A 15,239-nucleotide genomic window follows, 5' to 3' on the forward strand; every position below is an offset into this window, starting at 1 on the left:
CTTTACAGAAGCTCTCCTGCGAACCTTGCAAAACTAGCACTCCTGAAAGAAAGGATATTGCGGAGACATGGCTTAGCCACAGCCTGGGGGATGTTTCCAGAATGATATTTTCACTTTGCAGCGGAGTGTGCGCTGATATGAAACTTCCTGGCAGGTTAAAACTGTGTGTCGGACCGAGACTCGAACTCGAGACCTTTGCCTTTCTCGGGCAAGAGCTCTACGAACTGAGCTACCCAAGCACGACTCACGCCCCCTCCTCACAGCTTTACTTCTACCAGCGCACACTCCGCTGCAGAGTGAAAATCTCATTCTGGAAACATCCCCCAGACTGTGGCTAAGCCATGTCTCCGCAATATCCTTTCTTTCAGGAGTGCTAGTTCTGCAAGGTTCGGAGGAGAGCTTCTGTAAAGTTTGGAAGGTAGGAGACGATGTACTGGCAGAAGTAAAGCTGTGAGGACGGGGCGTGAGTCGTGCTTGGGTAGCTCAGTTGGTAGAGCACTTGCCCGCGAAAGGCAAAGGTCCCGAGTTCGAGTCTCGGTCCGGTTCAAATGGTTCAAATGGCTCTGAGCACTATGGGACTTAACTACTGAGGTGATCAGTCCCCTAGAACTTAGAACTACTTAAACCTAACTAACATAAGGACATCACTCACATCCATGCCCAAGGCAGGATTCGAACCTGCGACCGTAGCGGTCACGCGGTTCCAAACTGACGCGCTTAGAACCGCACGGCCACACCGGCCGGCTCTCGGTCCGGCACGCAGTTTTAATTTGTCAGGAAGTTTCATATCAGCGCACACTCCGCTGCAGAGTGAAAATCTCATTCTGGCAGTTGAGAACAATTGTGGTCCGGTAACACGGCGCATTGTCATCCATAAAAATTCCATCGTTCTTTCGGAACATGAAGTCCATTAATGGCTACAAATGGTCTCCACGTAGCCGAACATAACTATTTCCAGTCAATGATCGGTTCTGTTGGACAAGATGACCCAGCCCATTCCATGCAAACACAGTCCACAGCACTATGGAGCCACTACCAGCTTGCACTGTGACTTCTTGATAATTTGCGTCCATGGCTTCCTGTGCTCAGCGCCACACTCGAACCCTATGATCAGCTCTTATCAAATCGAGACTCAACCGACCAGGCTACGGTTTGCCAGTCGTCAAGGGTCCAACCAATGTCATCGCGAGTGCATGAGATGAGCTACAGGTGATGTCGCGTTGTTCTCAGACGTACTCGCCCCGGTCGTCTGCTACCGTAGCCCATTAACGCCAGATTTCTCCATACTGTCCCGAGGGATACGTTCATCGTACGTCCTACACTGATTTCTGCAGTTATTTCGCGCTGTGTTGCTTGTCTGTTCGTATGGGCGGCTCTACGCAAACACCGCTACTCCCCATCGTTAAGTGAAGACTGTCGGCCATTGAGTTGTGCGTGGTGAGAGGTAATACCTGAAATTTGGTATTCTTGGCGAACTCTTGGTACTGTGGGTTGAATTCGCTTACGAGTTTAGAAAGCGAATGTCTCACGCGTCTAGCTGCACTACCTTTCCGCGTTCAAAGTCTGGTAATTCCCGTCGTGGGATAATCACATAGGAAACCTTTCCACGTGACTCAGCTGAGTGCAAATGACTGCTCCACCATTGTACTGCCCTTTTATACCTTGTGTACACAATACTATCGCCGTATGTGTATGTGCATATCTCTATCCCATGACTTCCGTCATCATAGCGTATTTTGTGGACTACTGTTTACCTGTGTGATCGCGTTTTAATCATAAAAAGAGCCAAATATCTTGTAAACAAAGAAAAGATGCAGCTAGCAGGAGATAGGTGCCCAGGCATAATAAAGCTGTAGCAACATTTCCAGCGAAATCGAGATGTAGACTATACAATGGCGGCTAATATAACGCGGACCTTCGGCATTTCAACCTATTTCTGAAGCCTGTGTCGCTACAATTACTGACTTTTTCCTTTGTTTCTCACTTGCACCGCACCTCTGGGCTTGTTCTGAGCTGCCAGCGAGCCTTTGATCACTGTGAAGTCGCGAAGATCTACCGCTATATCCACTCTCACAGATTTCCAACTCCGCCAAACTGCAGACGCCGATGGAACTGTCCTGAATCTAGTAGATAAATCTTCAGCTTCTGTATCTATTGCTGTGACAGAATAATTAAATCATGCAGCAGCTTATTCTACTGATCAGTAAATAGAAGAAAAGCTTACTAGTACAGGTATAAAAGGGTATTAAAGAGGATTTTGATTCTATGCATCTTGAAACTGCGAGAGTCAAAATTTTTCATTCTTGGTTCGATTTCCACGTTTATTGCACGAAATAGCAGCAATAATGGACCAAAAATAGGTTATTTCAGAAATAGGTTATTTTGAACGGTTTTAACAGTCAGGTTAAACTGGTGCTAAAACAAATCGATGTAACCGAACTCAGGTTGTTTCAGCGATAACCGCCATCTCTACTTTGAAGTAGAGAATATTGATTAGATTACACTATTTCACTTTGTGAGGCATCTTAGTTGGTTATTTTAAATGATTATTCACTTACCCTGTTACTTATTTCCTCTTTTCTTGATTGTGCTTAACTTATTATTATTAGCGCTTACCCGACGTAAGCACATTGAAATCAATGTATTGACTGTTCCATGCTTTGTGTTATTTCAGGGGCGTCTCATGGTGATGATACACTGTACCTGTTTCCAGCATCGCAACCCGATCCAAAATCGGATAGTGCTCTTATCAGAGACCAGATGACAGCTATGTTTGCCAATTTCGCTAAATACAAGTAAGTAACGCCTCTCATGCAGCTTTGATACGTCTTAGGCTTCCTAAACTACAAAGAATGCCTCTCCTAAAAGGAAAAAATAGGTGTTTGACTAAAACCTAATAACCACTGCATGAGTTTGTGATTCTAGAAGGAAGTAATTAAAAGTAAAAGACATACCGACCCACACGTTACTAGCTTAGTATCGTTTGATATCTGTAGCTACTTGCAGTTTTGGTTATAGTGCCACTTCGTGCGTCTGGGATCCAAGTCCACTTAGTCAAAAATGGCAAGCACAGCTTACTCGTATTTCAGAGGTACTGCCGGCTGTTAATTATACAGTCTTGGACAGGATACAAGATAGAATTATAGGGAAAAGTTCCAATGTGACATTCTCGTACACGCATGTGCACAACGCACTTTGTGTATGGACTGCTGGGAGCAGCGTCACTGTTACATTTTAGCTGTCTTGATAATGCAATAAATAACTGTTGTTCGACGAGCATTTTATACACCAGACACAGAAAAAAGTTTCATGCATCTTAAGGCAGGCAATCCAACTCACATCATCGGCCACAGCTGGGGATGCTTAAGTTGGGTTGCTTGTCAGTTGGGTTGCTTGTCTTCAATCGCAAAAATATTCTTCTGGGCTTGTTGTATTTTGCCCACCATGTATTAAACTCAAATAGCGCTAAAATGGTGACATCACAGTTTTGAAATATAAATTCAAGTGAGATGCACCATTTATTATTTCCGTTCAAACGGTAATAACCAATATCCCTTTCAGATAACAACTCAGTTGTATTGTAATTACTGTCGAGTGTGGCGAGCGTAGTAACGGTCATTAATGGATAGCTGTAGCATGCAGCATCTAACTGTCTGAGCATTGCTGAAGCTGCAGACCACAGAATTGAAGGCCGGCTAGGCTTGCATCGGCAGTTAGGTCGTAGAGACGGAGCTCAAGTTCCGACTGGACAAGAGCGGGTAACACGGCTGCCGCAGCGTCTTGTGAGGAACATTTCTGGCTTTGGCCTGACGTGAACCTTTAGCTGAACGTCCGAACTGGAGATTTAGTGGCATTGTTGAAAGGACAAACTACCACTGTCACGTGTTGTCTAGAAGTGTGGATGAAATATCATCTCCTACCTCCCCCCCCCCCCCCCCCCCCCCAACCCTCCTCATTCGGTCAGACGACCTTAAAATCTGATTCCGCTAGCGTTTGGGGGACGGCTGCATGTTGCTGTCAACAGTAGGTAATACTGAGATGCAGTTGGTTCAGAACATCATCAAACAAGACTAGATTTCAAATGTTTTTTATTCCGTCTTTGGTCACAATATCAGTTCTTTTGACGATGACCGGTTTGAGTCAGTAGTGACTATCCTCAGATATGACTGAAACCGGTCATCGACAAAAGAATTGATATTGTGATCAAAGACTGGAATAAAAAACATTTGACAGTATTGGATCACTGTTCATATACGCGACTATGTCGCAGCTGGCAAAGACTAGATTTTTTTTGTTAAATTTCGCTAACCAGTTCTCAGAAAGTAAATTCTACACCAGCGATGCACAGACCGCTGCCCATTATCCTCCTGCGGCCAGCCAATTGAACTGATGCCTCTTGCACCTCGCCGTTCGTTCTTGTAAATTCTTTTTAACCATCTTTCATTCCATCCCGGAAAGGGGATTCCGGGTCCTTGTAGAACTTAGTTATTTTGACCAATGTCAGTGTAAATGTCTTTGGGGCTGCGGAATCCCAGTTCGGAGTAATAACGTGTCTTATGACACGTTACTTTTGAACTTGCACAACAATTGAGTCACGACGACAAGTGTTCATGGGGCTGCGGGGAATGACACGGCTTGGTCGTCAGTGATTTGTGTATTCTGTAGTACTTACCTTGCGTCAGTGACGTTCAGCAGCCTGCATGTGTTGCCGTGAACCAATAAGCATTTATTCAATAATAATAATAATAATAACAATAGTAATAGTAACAGTAATAATACTGTATAAGAAAGTTTTATACAGTAAAATAACTGATGCGAACTAATTGTGTGTACACTGTGCATTTTTGTAGCTTTTACGTAGCCACAGTGAGGGGCTTGTGGCCCGTCTCGTATTTACCTCCATAAGTACAGTCTAAAACAAATAAAATTAAAAAAAGATGAACCACGAAGGCATTACACTAATGAGTGGAAATCATTAGATGTGATGTACTACAGAGAAACAAATGATTACACTTACAGAAAAACTGGCTGTTTTATTCAAGCGGAAGAACCTCACAAACTGAGCAAGCCAATAACGCATTGGTCGACCTCTGGCCCGTATGCAAGCAGTTATTCGGCTTGGCTTTGATAAAGTTGTTGGATCTCCTGCTGAGGGATATAGTGCCAAATTCTGTCCATTTAGTGTGTTAGATCGTCAAAACTCCGAGATAGTTGGCGTAGACGCCCATAATGCTCCAAATGTTCTCTGTTTGGAGAGCAGTAGGAACTCTCGCCGTGTGCGGGCGGTAAACATCTTGCTGAAGTATGAGCCCAGGAGGGCTTGCCATGAAGGGCAGAAACACGGGCTGTAGAATATCGTCGACTTGAGGGTGCCGCAGATTACAGCCAAAGGAGTCCTGCCATAAAAAGAAATGACACCCCGTCACTCCTGGTTGTTTTCGGCCTGGAATCTCCTTGACTGGAGTCTGCAGCTCGTGGTGTCGCGGTCGCGTTCTAGCTTCCCGAGCACGGGGTCCTGGTTCGATTCACGGCGGGGTCAGGAAGACTCGTCTGAGACGCTCCAAACAGCGGTGAGACACCAACCCGTCTGTCACCCCCCTTACTGCCCCACAACCAAAGGTGACGGTCTGGGGTGCCACTTCACAGCAGAGCCCCATTGGTTGTCATCGGCGCCATCCTTATAGCATAGCGGTACGTCGGCGATGTTTTACGACCAGCTTTGTTGTCTTGCATGGTAAGCCATCCTCGGTTTACAAATCAGCAAGATAATGCTCACCGGCACAAGGTAAGAGTTTCTATTGGTTGTCTTCGTGCTCGTGAAATACTACCCTGGTCACCCAAGTTCGTGTGGTTCTAGGCGCTACAGTCTGGAGCCGAGCGACCGCTACGGTCGCAGGTTCGAAACCTGCCTCGGGCATGGATGTGTGTGATGTCCTTAGGTTAGTTAGGTTTAATTATTTCTAAGTTCTAGGTGACTGATGACCTCAGAAGTTAAGTCGCATAGTGCTCAGAGCCATTTGAACCATTTGACCCATCACCCAAGTTCGCCGAACCCCTTCCCAACTGAGAACGTTTGGAGAATTATGGGGTCTGCCGACTAGCTCGGGACTTTTGACGATCTAACTCTCCAGGTGGTCAGAATTCGTCACGAATTCCATAACGAGGAGATTCAACAAGTCTATCAATCAACACTAGGCAGAATAACTGCTTGCATAAGGGCCAGAGGAATGCCGCCAATCAAAATGGTTGAAATGTCTCTGAGCACTATGTGACTTAACATCTGAGGTCATCAGTCCGCCAGAACTTAGAACAACTTAAACCTAATTAACCTAAGGACATCACACACATCCATGCCAGAGGCAGGATTCGAACCTTCAACCGTAACAGTCGCGCGGTTCCGGATTGAAGCGCTTAGAACCGCTCGGCCACAACGGCCGGCTGCCGCCAATCAGCTCGGGATTTTGACGATGTAGCGCGCCAGCTGGACGGAATTAGACGCGATATTCTCAGAAGGACATCGAAAACTATCAATCAGTGTCAGACCAGAGGTGGACCAAAGCGTTATTGACTTAGACAATTCATGAAGCTTTTTCTCTTTAATAAAACATCAATTTTTTCTGAAACTGTGGTCTTTTTTTGTCTGTACATGTACATCACATCTACCGATTTCCAGCCCGTTCGGACATTTCCTTCATCGTGAGTCGTTTTTTGTTTTAGTGTGCACATATTTTCTCCATTATCCTTCGATAATAGAGGGACAGAATGTAAAGAGTTTGCAATTTGGGTAGCCTATTGATGTGAACCGTTAATTCTGGGAAATCAAAAAAAATGAGAAACTGTATACATGTGGGAAGTGGTACTATAGAACAAAAGCACGGTGAGCCATTGGGCAAGGCATCCGTCATCATAGCAATAAGGTCGCGCAAACCTGTCCGATCTCCCACGTTCCAACTGGCCGCACACAGACATGACTCCTGTAGTGTTAGAAACTGCCGAGACAAAATACCATTCTCATGGATCATCAAGAACTGGATGAAGTGCTATCTCATAAATTTAGTATGAAAGAGTAGGGGATGTGCTTGTGTTCAGTTGCCGATTTACATTCCGTGTGTCATTATCTCGAAAATGCACACATGTTGCCGAAGTGTCCAACTGAATTGAATGTGTGACATTTTTGACGGTGATCCAGGATTTTAAGTCGGCAGCCCCCTTTTGTTACCTGAGAGAAGTAGGCAATGTGCCGCACCGATTTTCATCTTCTGCCTTGTTTGTCTTCTGCCTTGTTTCATCGTGCGCTCGTCTACAAGAACAGAAACACAATAGTGTAGGAACACTCGTCACAGTTACAAGCTCGATATACGTTCATACTCCACATGTCGGAAGAAGGACACTGCCAACCAGCTTTACGAAGCTTTGAAGGGTCTCAGTTTGGTGTTCCAGCGTTGTTCCCTGGGTACAGACAGATTTTTTGAAAACACTGGAAGTAAGTTCTTTATGTACAGCCCTTCACAGAGAGACAGGTCAATAGGTAAATTGCTAAGACACGCTGCGTACCGTATGTTGTTGTTGTTGTTGTTGTGGTCTTCAGTCCGAAGACGGGTTTGATGCAGCTCTCCGCGCTGCTCTATCCTGTCCAACCTCTTTATCTCAGAACAACTCCTATGACCTACATACATTTGAATCTGCTTACTTTAATCTACCTTTGCGCTCTCTTTAGAGATTTTATCGCCTCCTCTTCCTATAATTACTAAATTGATACCTCAAGATGTGTTCTACTAAGCGATTCCTTTTTGTTGCGCCGTATATCGCTTTTCTGCCCAATTGAATTCAATACCAGCCGGCCGCGGTGGCCGAGAATTCTAGGCGCTTCAGTTCGGAACCGCACTGCTGCTACGGTCACAGGTTCAAATCCTGCGTCGGGCATGGATGTGTGTGATGTCCTTAGGTTAGTTAGGTTTAAGTAGTTCTAAGTCCAGGGGAATGATGACCTAGTCTTTAGAGCCATTTGAACCATTTTAGAGCCATTTTAATTCAATAACCCCTCTTCAGTTATCCGATGCACCCACCCAGTATTCAGCATTCAGTATTCAGCATTCAGTATTCTAAAGCTTCAGTTCTCTTCTTGTCTGACTGTTTACCATCCTGGTTTCACTTCTGTACAAGGCTACAATCTAAATAAGTACCTTCAGAAAAGATTTCCTAACTTTCTGTTCAAATAGCAAAACTCATCTATCAGTTTAGTATCTCATTTCCTAATGTTATTCCGTCAACGTTTAATGATTTGATTCGACTGCATGCCATTTCACTTGTTTTAATTTAATTGATTGTAAGATACATCTTCACCTACATCAATACTGCTAACGGACTGTTGCGGAAGGTACTTCTGGTGCCACCAACTGCCTCCCCCTTTCCTGTTCCACTGGCGGCTGGCGTGTGGGAAGAATGATTGTCGATAAGCTTCTGTATTAGCTCTAAATTCTTGAATTTTCTCTGGGTGGGCATTTCGAGAATGGATGTTGAAGGAAGTAATACTTTTTCAGGTTTTTCCCGGAAAGCGGCCTCTCGAAATTTCAATAGTAAACCTCCCAGAGATGCATAAAGCCTTCCTTGTCTGCTAGTGGAGAGTGTTCAGCACCTCTGCAGCGTTATAGCGCCGACTAAACGATCCGGTGGCGGAACTCGCCACTACTCGTTGGATCTCTTCTGTCTTTTCTATCCGTTCCGTTCCAATGTTCTTCCAAGACGTTTTAAGTGACAGAATGGGCAAACTCGAAGCTTTTATTTCTTCATCCCGAACTATAATTTCCGTTCCAAAGTACACTTTGGTTCGCCGCACAGCTTGCTGTGCACAGACAGAACAACAGTGGCATTAGGATAAATCATATAGTACGTACTAACTTTGAAGTGGAAACGGCTGTAGATGGAGTAGGTCAGTAAACCAAGATTACAATATTAACAGACAATTTATCGAGTAGCAGCGACGTATAAAGTAAAATTAGGACAAAGTAGGGAGATACGGAACATGATGTTAAACCCTTTGAAAGACTGATGACATGAAAAGGTCAAATTTCTCATTCATTAATTATATTTTTTTAATGTTTTGCTTGGATTTTACAGGATATTTTGGTTATATAATTGAACCACAAACAAAAATATTTTGGTAAAGAATTATATTTTTCACTGTGAACTGTCATCTAGAATCATTATAAATTATATTTAACCGTAAGTACCTAATTTGTACGTAAGAACGATTCAGTTGGCATTTGGGTGTTCAATGCTCTAAATCTTAGCCTCTCATTTCTATTTTGCAGATTCCTCCTATGTCTACTACTGGTTTAAAATATACGTTATTGAAATGTAACTCTTATTTAATCACGCATCATGTCTCATACACGTACAGTATGTCTCAGAATTACACGGATAGTGGAGAATGCTACGCTGAATGCCTTGTGATAAGAAGCCCGTGGTCTGATACAAATGCCGGCCTCTGTGGCCGATCGGTTCTAGGCGCTGCAGTCTGGAACCTCAAGACCACTACGGTCGCAGGTTCGAATCCTGCCTCGGGCATGGATGTGTGTGATATCCTTAGGTTAGTTAGGTTTAAGTAGTTCTAAGTTCTAGGGGACTGATGACCTCAGATGTTAAGTCCTATAGTGCTCAGAGTCATTTGAACCATTGTGATACAAATATTTCAGGAGATGCGAGATCTTGAGTCAGCAACGTGAATAAATAATGTATTAGCAAAACTGTTTATCTTTTTTGGTATTGTAAATATTTTCCTGCAGCATTGACGGTGGTTGTTATTCAGTGAAAAAAATTCACAATTAACTGCGACATGTCCGCGGCAGCGTCCACCATTATTCACAATTTATGATTCGTTATCGAAGACTCCCAGTCAAGAAACGCAGTAAATTTTTCTACCAATTTACATACTGCTTTCTCACCAGCCCTGACAGAAATATACATATTGTATACACGTTTTATCTGAGACCGTTCACATAAACGAAATTTATTTACGTAAGTAGTTAGAATTTTGTTATTGACCACACACTTGAATTAAAACCCATTTATCGATCGATTGTTTGGTAGTCAGAGAATACACGCTACAGTTCTGAAAGAAAACTCTGTCGAAGATCGCTATATAACGCAGAACATTTTTCGTCATATGGATGACTAACTATTCCTATAAAAAATAACAAATGGATAGTTAATTGACTGAAAAGCTACAAGTGTAACACATTTATTTCATAGGAATTATAAATGGCGCCGGTCTCTGCGAAAAGAACTTAAATGAATTCCAATTAGCTAAAATAATGAAAAGAAGTGGGAAGAATGCAGCGCGTTCTGCGCTTACGTAACAAAACCATAGATACAAATGTTTCGTACAGTATGGATGTAGTTAAATATTTTCACTCATAAAAGTATGAGAAATATAGGTAAGATTTTTCATTCATATTAGAACGCCAGATAATTTTTGGAAATCTATTACTGTGTGACGCTGGAAAGTTGTTGTTGTTTGAAAGTAGATTAGTTTACGATTGAAAAGATTTCCTAGCATTCAACGTTATTTTTAAGTTTCTCGATTTATATACATTACAAAAATGGGCTTATGTATGTTTATATGTGTGTATAAGGGGCGATCAAAAAGTTTCCGTTCGAAGACGCTACAGTTCATAATCGGTATGTAAATTAAGCAAAATCTTTGGGAGCTCTGTGGAAATCATCCCTTCGACACCCAAGTTGAAGATAAGATACCAGCCGCGCCGAGAGACCGTGCGGTTAGAGGCGCCATGTCTCTGACTGCTCGGCCCCTCCCACCGGAGGTTCGAGTCCTCCCTCGGGCGTGGATGTGTGTGTTGTTCTTAGCATAATGTAGTTTAATTAGTGTGTAAGTTTAGGAACCGATGACCTAAGCAGTTTGGTCCCTTAGAAATTCACACACATTTGAACATTTGATAAGATACCTGTTTGGTGAAACACTGTACTTTACTGCGTGCAGAAGTGCGTGGCTGCCTGCTGCACATCCTCGTCCGACAGGAATCGTCGATCTTCAAGGTCTTTTTTAAGGAACCGAGGGCGTGGTAATCGCATGGGGAGAGATCAGGACTGTAGGACGGGTGCTCAAGCGTCTCCTACTTGAGTTACCGTAACTTGTGAGGCACGACATTTGTGATATGGGGACATGCATTATCATGAAGCTGCAGCTTCCATTGTCGCAGTTTTCCCAGACTTTTCGTCTTCATTGCACGGCGTAATTTCTGCAGCGTTGCACTGTAGCATACCTCTAGTGATAGACACACCACGTTTCTTGAAATCAGTAAATAATGGGTCCAATAATCAAAGAACAGGTTGAGCATCAACTTTCCAGCAGATAGGTGGCTCTTGAATTTCTTTGGTCGATTGGTCGATCGATGACACCTTTGCATTGTTGGCGCTTTCTACTCCGGTTCCCATTGGTGGCCTAAGCTTTCGTTGCCTCCAGCAACGCGCTCAATGAACGTGTTGCCTTGATACTTGTCATGTATAATTTTGGCATATGCATTTTTGTTTTCTGAATCGATTGTGAGCGAGCAGCGATATTGTAAGCTGTATCGTAGAAATTGAGTGTCTCTGAGCTGCGCGAGGGCGCAGTAGTGCAGATTCCGTTTACCTTTGGTGGAGATAGAGAGTTGAAATTCAGTTGTAATAGAGTTAGGCTGATAATACTGAGCAGTGTTAGTGAGTAATATAGTAATATTATGATTCAAAGTAAATGTCTCAGTTTATCATCTTTTTCAATTGACATGATTATGAAACTGGTTTGTGAAGGAAAAAATCAAATTGAATGTAAGGTACATACAATAATGCTACTTTGTTTTCACTGTTGCTGCGCCATTGAACTAACTTGTACTGAAAGTTGTTAGATATGAGAGACAGGAAACTGTATTGTCTGGGATGTTGAGAAGTTCATTAAATTTAAAATCTGCATTCTGCTCTTTTTCTCAACACACACACACAAAATAGTGTTGTCATTTTTGCGCATATTCCATTTTCTTACCATCCTTTATGCTACAATTCTTTTTTATGGATTATCCAACCAAATATGTTCGATAAAGTGTTCGATTTGCAATTAACAGAGAACTCATTTCACGTCTCGAGTGTCTCTGCGTAGATACAGTAATTTGCAGCTTCAGCATAGCGGCGCGCAAGAGAGAGCAGTACTGCAACGCGTACAGAATAGAGGTAAGTAGATATGATTACGAATTCTTTTATTTATTCAATCAGGGCCAACAGTTAATCAAATTACTCTAGGTTTCATGTCCAAGTTAATTATTCAGGCAGTTTACACTGTTCAAAATTCTTCCAGTCAGATTGCTAAATTTTACTGTATGAAATATTTCCCTTTTCATTACGATAATTAATTACTTTAACAGTGCAGCTTACCTTTCGTATTACGACAGTACAAGTTTCATTACGACAGTTCACTATCACAGCTCAGGCCTACAATCAGAAACAGAGTACTTCAGTCCATATTTTTATTATTTAAAGAGACCCTTCAGCCTTCAGCGCTGAAACGCATCATGTGCTTCAGGGAAACATCCATCCGGTTTCTTTCTTGTCCGGTATTCAACGCCCATGTATTCACTAGTTGCAGACTTTACAACAGCCTGACTCTTCTCGGATAATGTGTTCCACGCTACCGAAGCTGATGTCCAGAACCTCTGCCAGCCCTCGAATGGTTATGCGCTCTCAAACGGAAATTTTTGATCGCCCCTTATATGTTCCACACCTCCTCTTAGTCCACTGGATTGATTACTACCAAACTTGGTGCACATATAACGCAGGTCATGGATAAAGAGAGGGGATAAGGAGATGGACATTGAGAGTGAAGGAGAGGGGATGGACAGAGGTGCGGGAGATGGACAGAGAGATGGGCGAGCTGTAGGGCAGATGAAGAGGGCTAGTGGGCAGGTGGAAAAAAGAAGAGAATTTGAGAAGGCAGGTGGAAGAGAGAGAGTGTGTGAGGGGGAATAGGGAGAGGATATGAAAAGCAAAGTGGAAGAGGGATAGGTTGTGAGGAGGCATGTGGAAAAGGTACAGGATGGGAGGGGGCAAGTGGAATAGGGACAGGGTGTGATGAGGCAGGTGGAAGAGCGAACAGAGAAATAGAAGGCGAAGGTAAATTAGAGGAGATATTCAAATTTTTCCTGATTATTTTGATGAAAGTACAGCTAATATCTAGAATTGTGTAGGCAACCAGCGTAACTCCTCTCCTGTCTCTGTGTGCATTTTATGGGGATGATGGTGTTGGAAGGAGAGAGGCGGGGGAGAGGGGTGTGGGTGGAGGGGGGAGACAATGTGAAGACAGCGGCAAAGCAGTCCATCTCTGTAACGCATGAATCAATTTCTACCTAACTTGGCACATTTATCTCTTGCAGTCAGTATATAAATCTATATGGGGTAGAAGAAATTATTTTTTACTTCTTAATCCGATTTAAAAATGTGATATTCTTGCACAGGATAGAGAAGCTTGGAGAGCAGCATCCTATCAGTCTCTGGACTGAAGATAACAACAACAACAACAACAACAACATTTTAAAAATATTTAAACAATAATTATTTTCTACTTTTTAGTCTTCATGTGAGTGAAATTTTCAATCGTTTTCAAACATTTTGAGAGGTTATAAAGGAGACAAGTGGTAAATTCCTTAGTTTTACACAACGCCCGAAGGCAGAGTCTCCTGGGAAAAGAAGCAAACAAATAAATAAATAAATCTACTGATGTGTACAGGTTGAATATCGCGTTCAGTTCATAAACGAAGATCTTGCATAACTGTCTTCAGGGAAAGTATTAATTATACGTATGAGACAAGCCTTAATGGTACTTTAGATAGTAATAAGAATGAAGTTTAGATGAACTGTGAAATTCTAACCCGCAACGACCTATAAGAAAAAATAATTTCAATCTAGGCTATGTATTCCGATCTTGGATTCTCAATGGAGTTCTGTATTCTGTTGAAAAATTCTACAGCAGGATGCCGGTTGAAATTATACAGGAGAAAGAAACTCCCAGATATTCAAAAATCAGGTAAAAGAGTATCTTGTTAGCCACTCCTTCCAGAATTTGGACTCACGGATCAAAATTACAGTTAACTCCACTCTTCGTATTAAAAATACTTTGACTCTGTCACAGTAAAAGCAGCTGGCAGTGTTCAGCGTGAAATTATGTACATGCTAATATGAAGAAGTGACAGAAAAAAACCGAAGCTGAGTAGGGAAAGAGGAGGAGCAGTGACCTTGTTAAGGGGCTAGTTTTCTGCTAACACACATACATCGAATACTCTGGGAGTAAATATTGCAAGGATTAATGTGGGGTAGATTAACATTAGTCACAGTTTAGTATTAGTATACTATACTGTACTGCAGTGGCTGCTCCTGCCTGTTGCTGCATAATTGGACAGTTCCACGTCCCAGAAGGCTTTCCTTCGCAGTGAACTACAGAAACACAGTGTGTGAATGGACGAAGTGAAAACCCTGAATTGCATTTACAAATGAAATGCGATGAATGGGCTGTGTTAGATATTTGACACTTCCATGCCTTGAGTTGTTTGTCTGCTAATTTGTGTGATCTAAATGTAAATAGATTAGATTTTCTGTTGAAGTTCTAGATCCCACAGCTTTTAAATTGACTTCTGTTTAGTATCTTATTATTTTGATCTTTTATCTATTATTATTACTAGTGTTTTTTACGCAGCAAAATTGTATTGCAGAAAGAAATTGAGAATTTGCCAACAAACCAATTGAAATATATCTCCAGATATTACTGATTAGGAGGAGCCTTGCGCCCAGTCGTGTGATTGGAGCTGTTGTTGTTTTTGCAGTAATCCTACCCCTGAGTTGGACTCCCTGGTGACGGAGGCGTGGCCAGAGTACGACGAGTCCTCACGCAGCTACCTGGTGCTGGCGGAGCCTCTGAGAACGGCCAGCGACATGTTTGGCCCCTACATGACCTTCTGGCATGACTTGCTGCCTTAGCTAATAATCCTTCAACCAACCAAGCGTGCAAAATGATACGCTGTCACTTGTCAGTACATAATAGTGACACAATTGCTGTTTTTTATTTTCTAATATATTTCTATGACCTTCCGTTGTGCACACAGATAGCAGCAATAACCATTTTGAGTATAACACGAGTATACACTTATTTTAATAAACGGACAGTAAGAGAAAAACTAGTGTATTATGAAATTACCAGTGAA

General features: G+C 42.5%; 1 protein-coding gene across 1 annotated transcript in view; it reads left to right on the plus strand.

The window, feature by feature from the left end:
• Positions 1–15,239, plus strand: part of LOC124596276 (esterase FE4-like) — an 85,278-nt gene extending 70,039 nt beyond the window's left edge. The window contains 2 exon segments of the mRNA XM_047135354.1: positions 2,675–2,795; positions 14,862–15,239. Coding sequence (XP_046991310.1) covers positions 2,675–2,795; positions 14,862–15,015 — 275 coding nt within the window. The 3' untranslated portion in view covers positions 15,016–15,239.

Source organism: Schistocerca americana, chromosome 2 (genome assembly GCF_021461395.2).
Source record: "Schistocerca americana isolate TAMUIC-IGC-003095 chromosome 2, iqSchAmer2.1, whole genome shotgun sequence".
NCBI classification, from domain to species: Eukaryota; Metazoa; Arthropoda; class Insecta; order Orthoptera; family Acrididae; genus Schistocerca; species Schistocerca americana.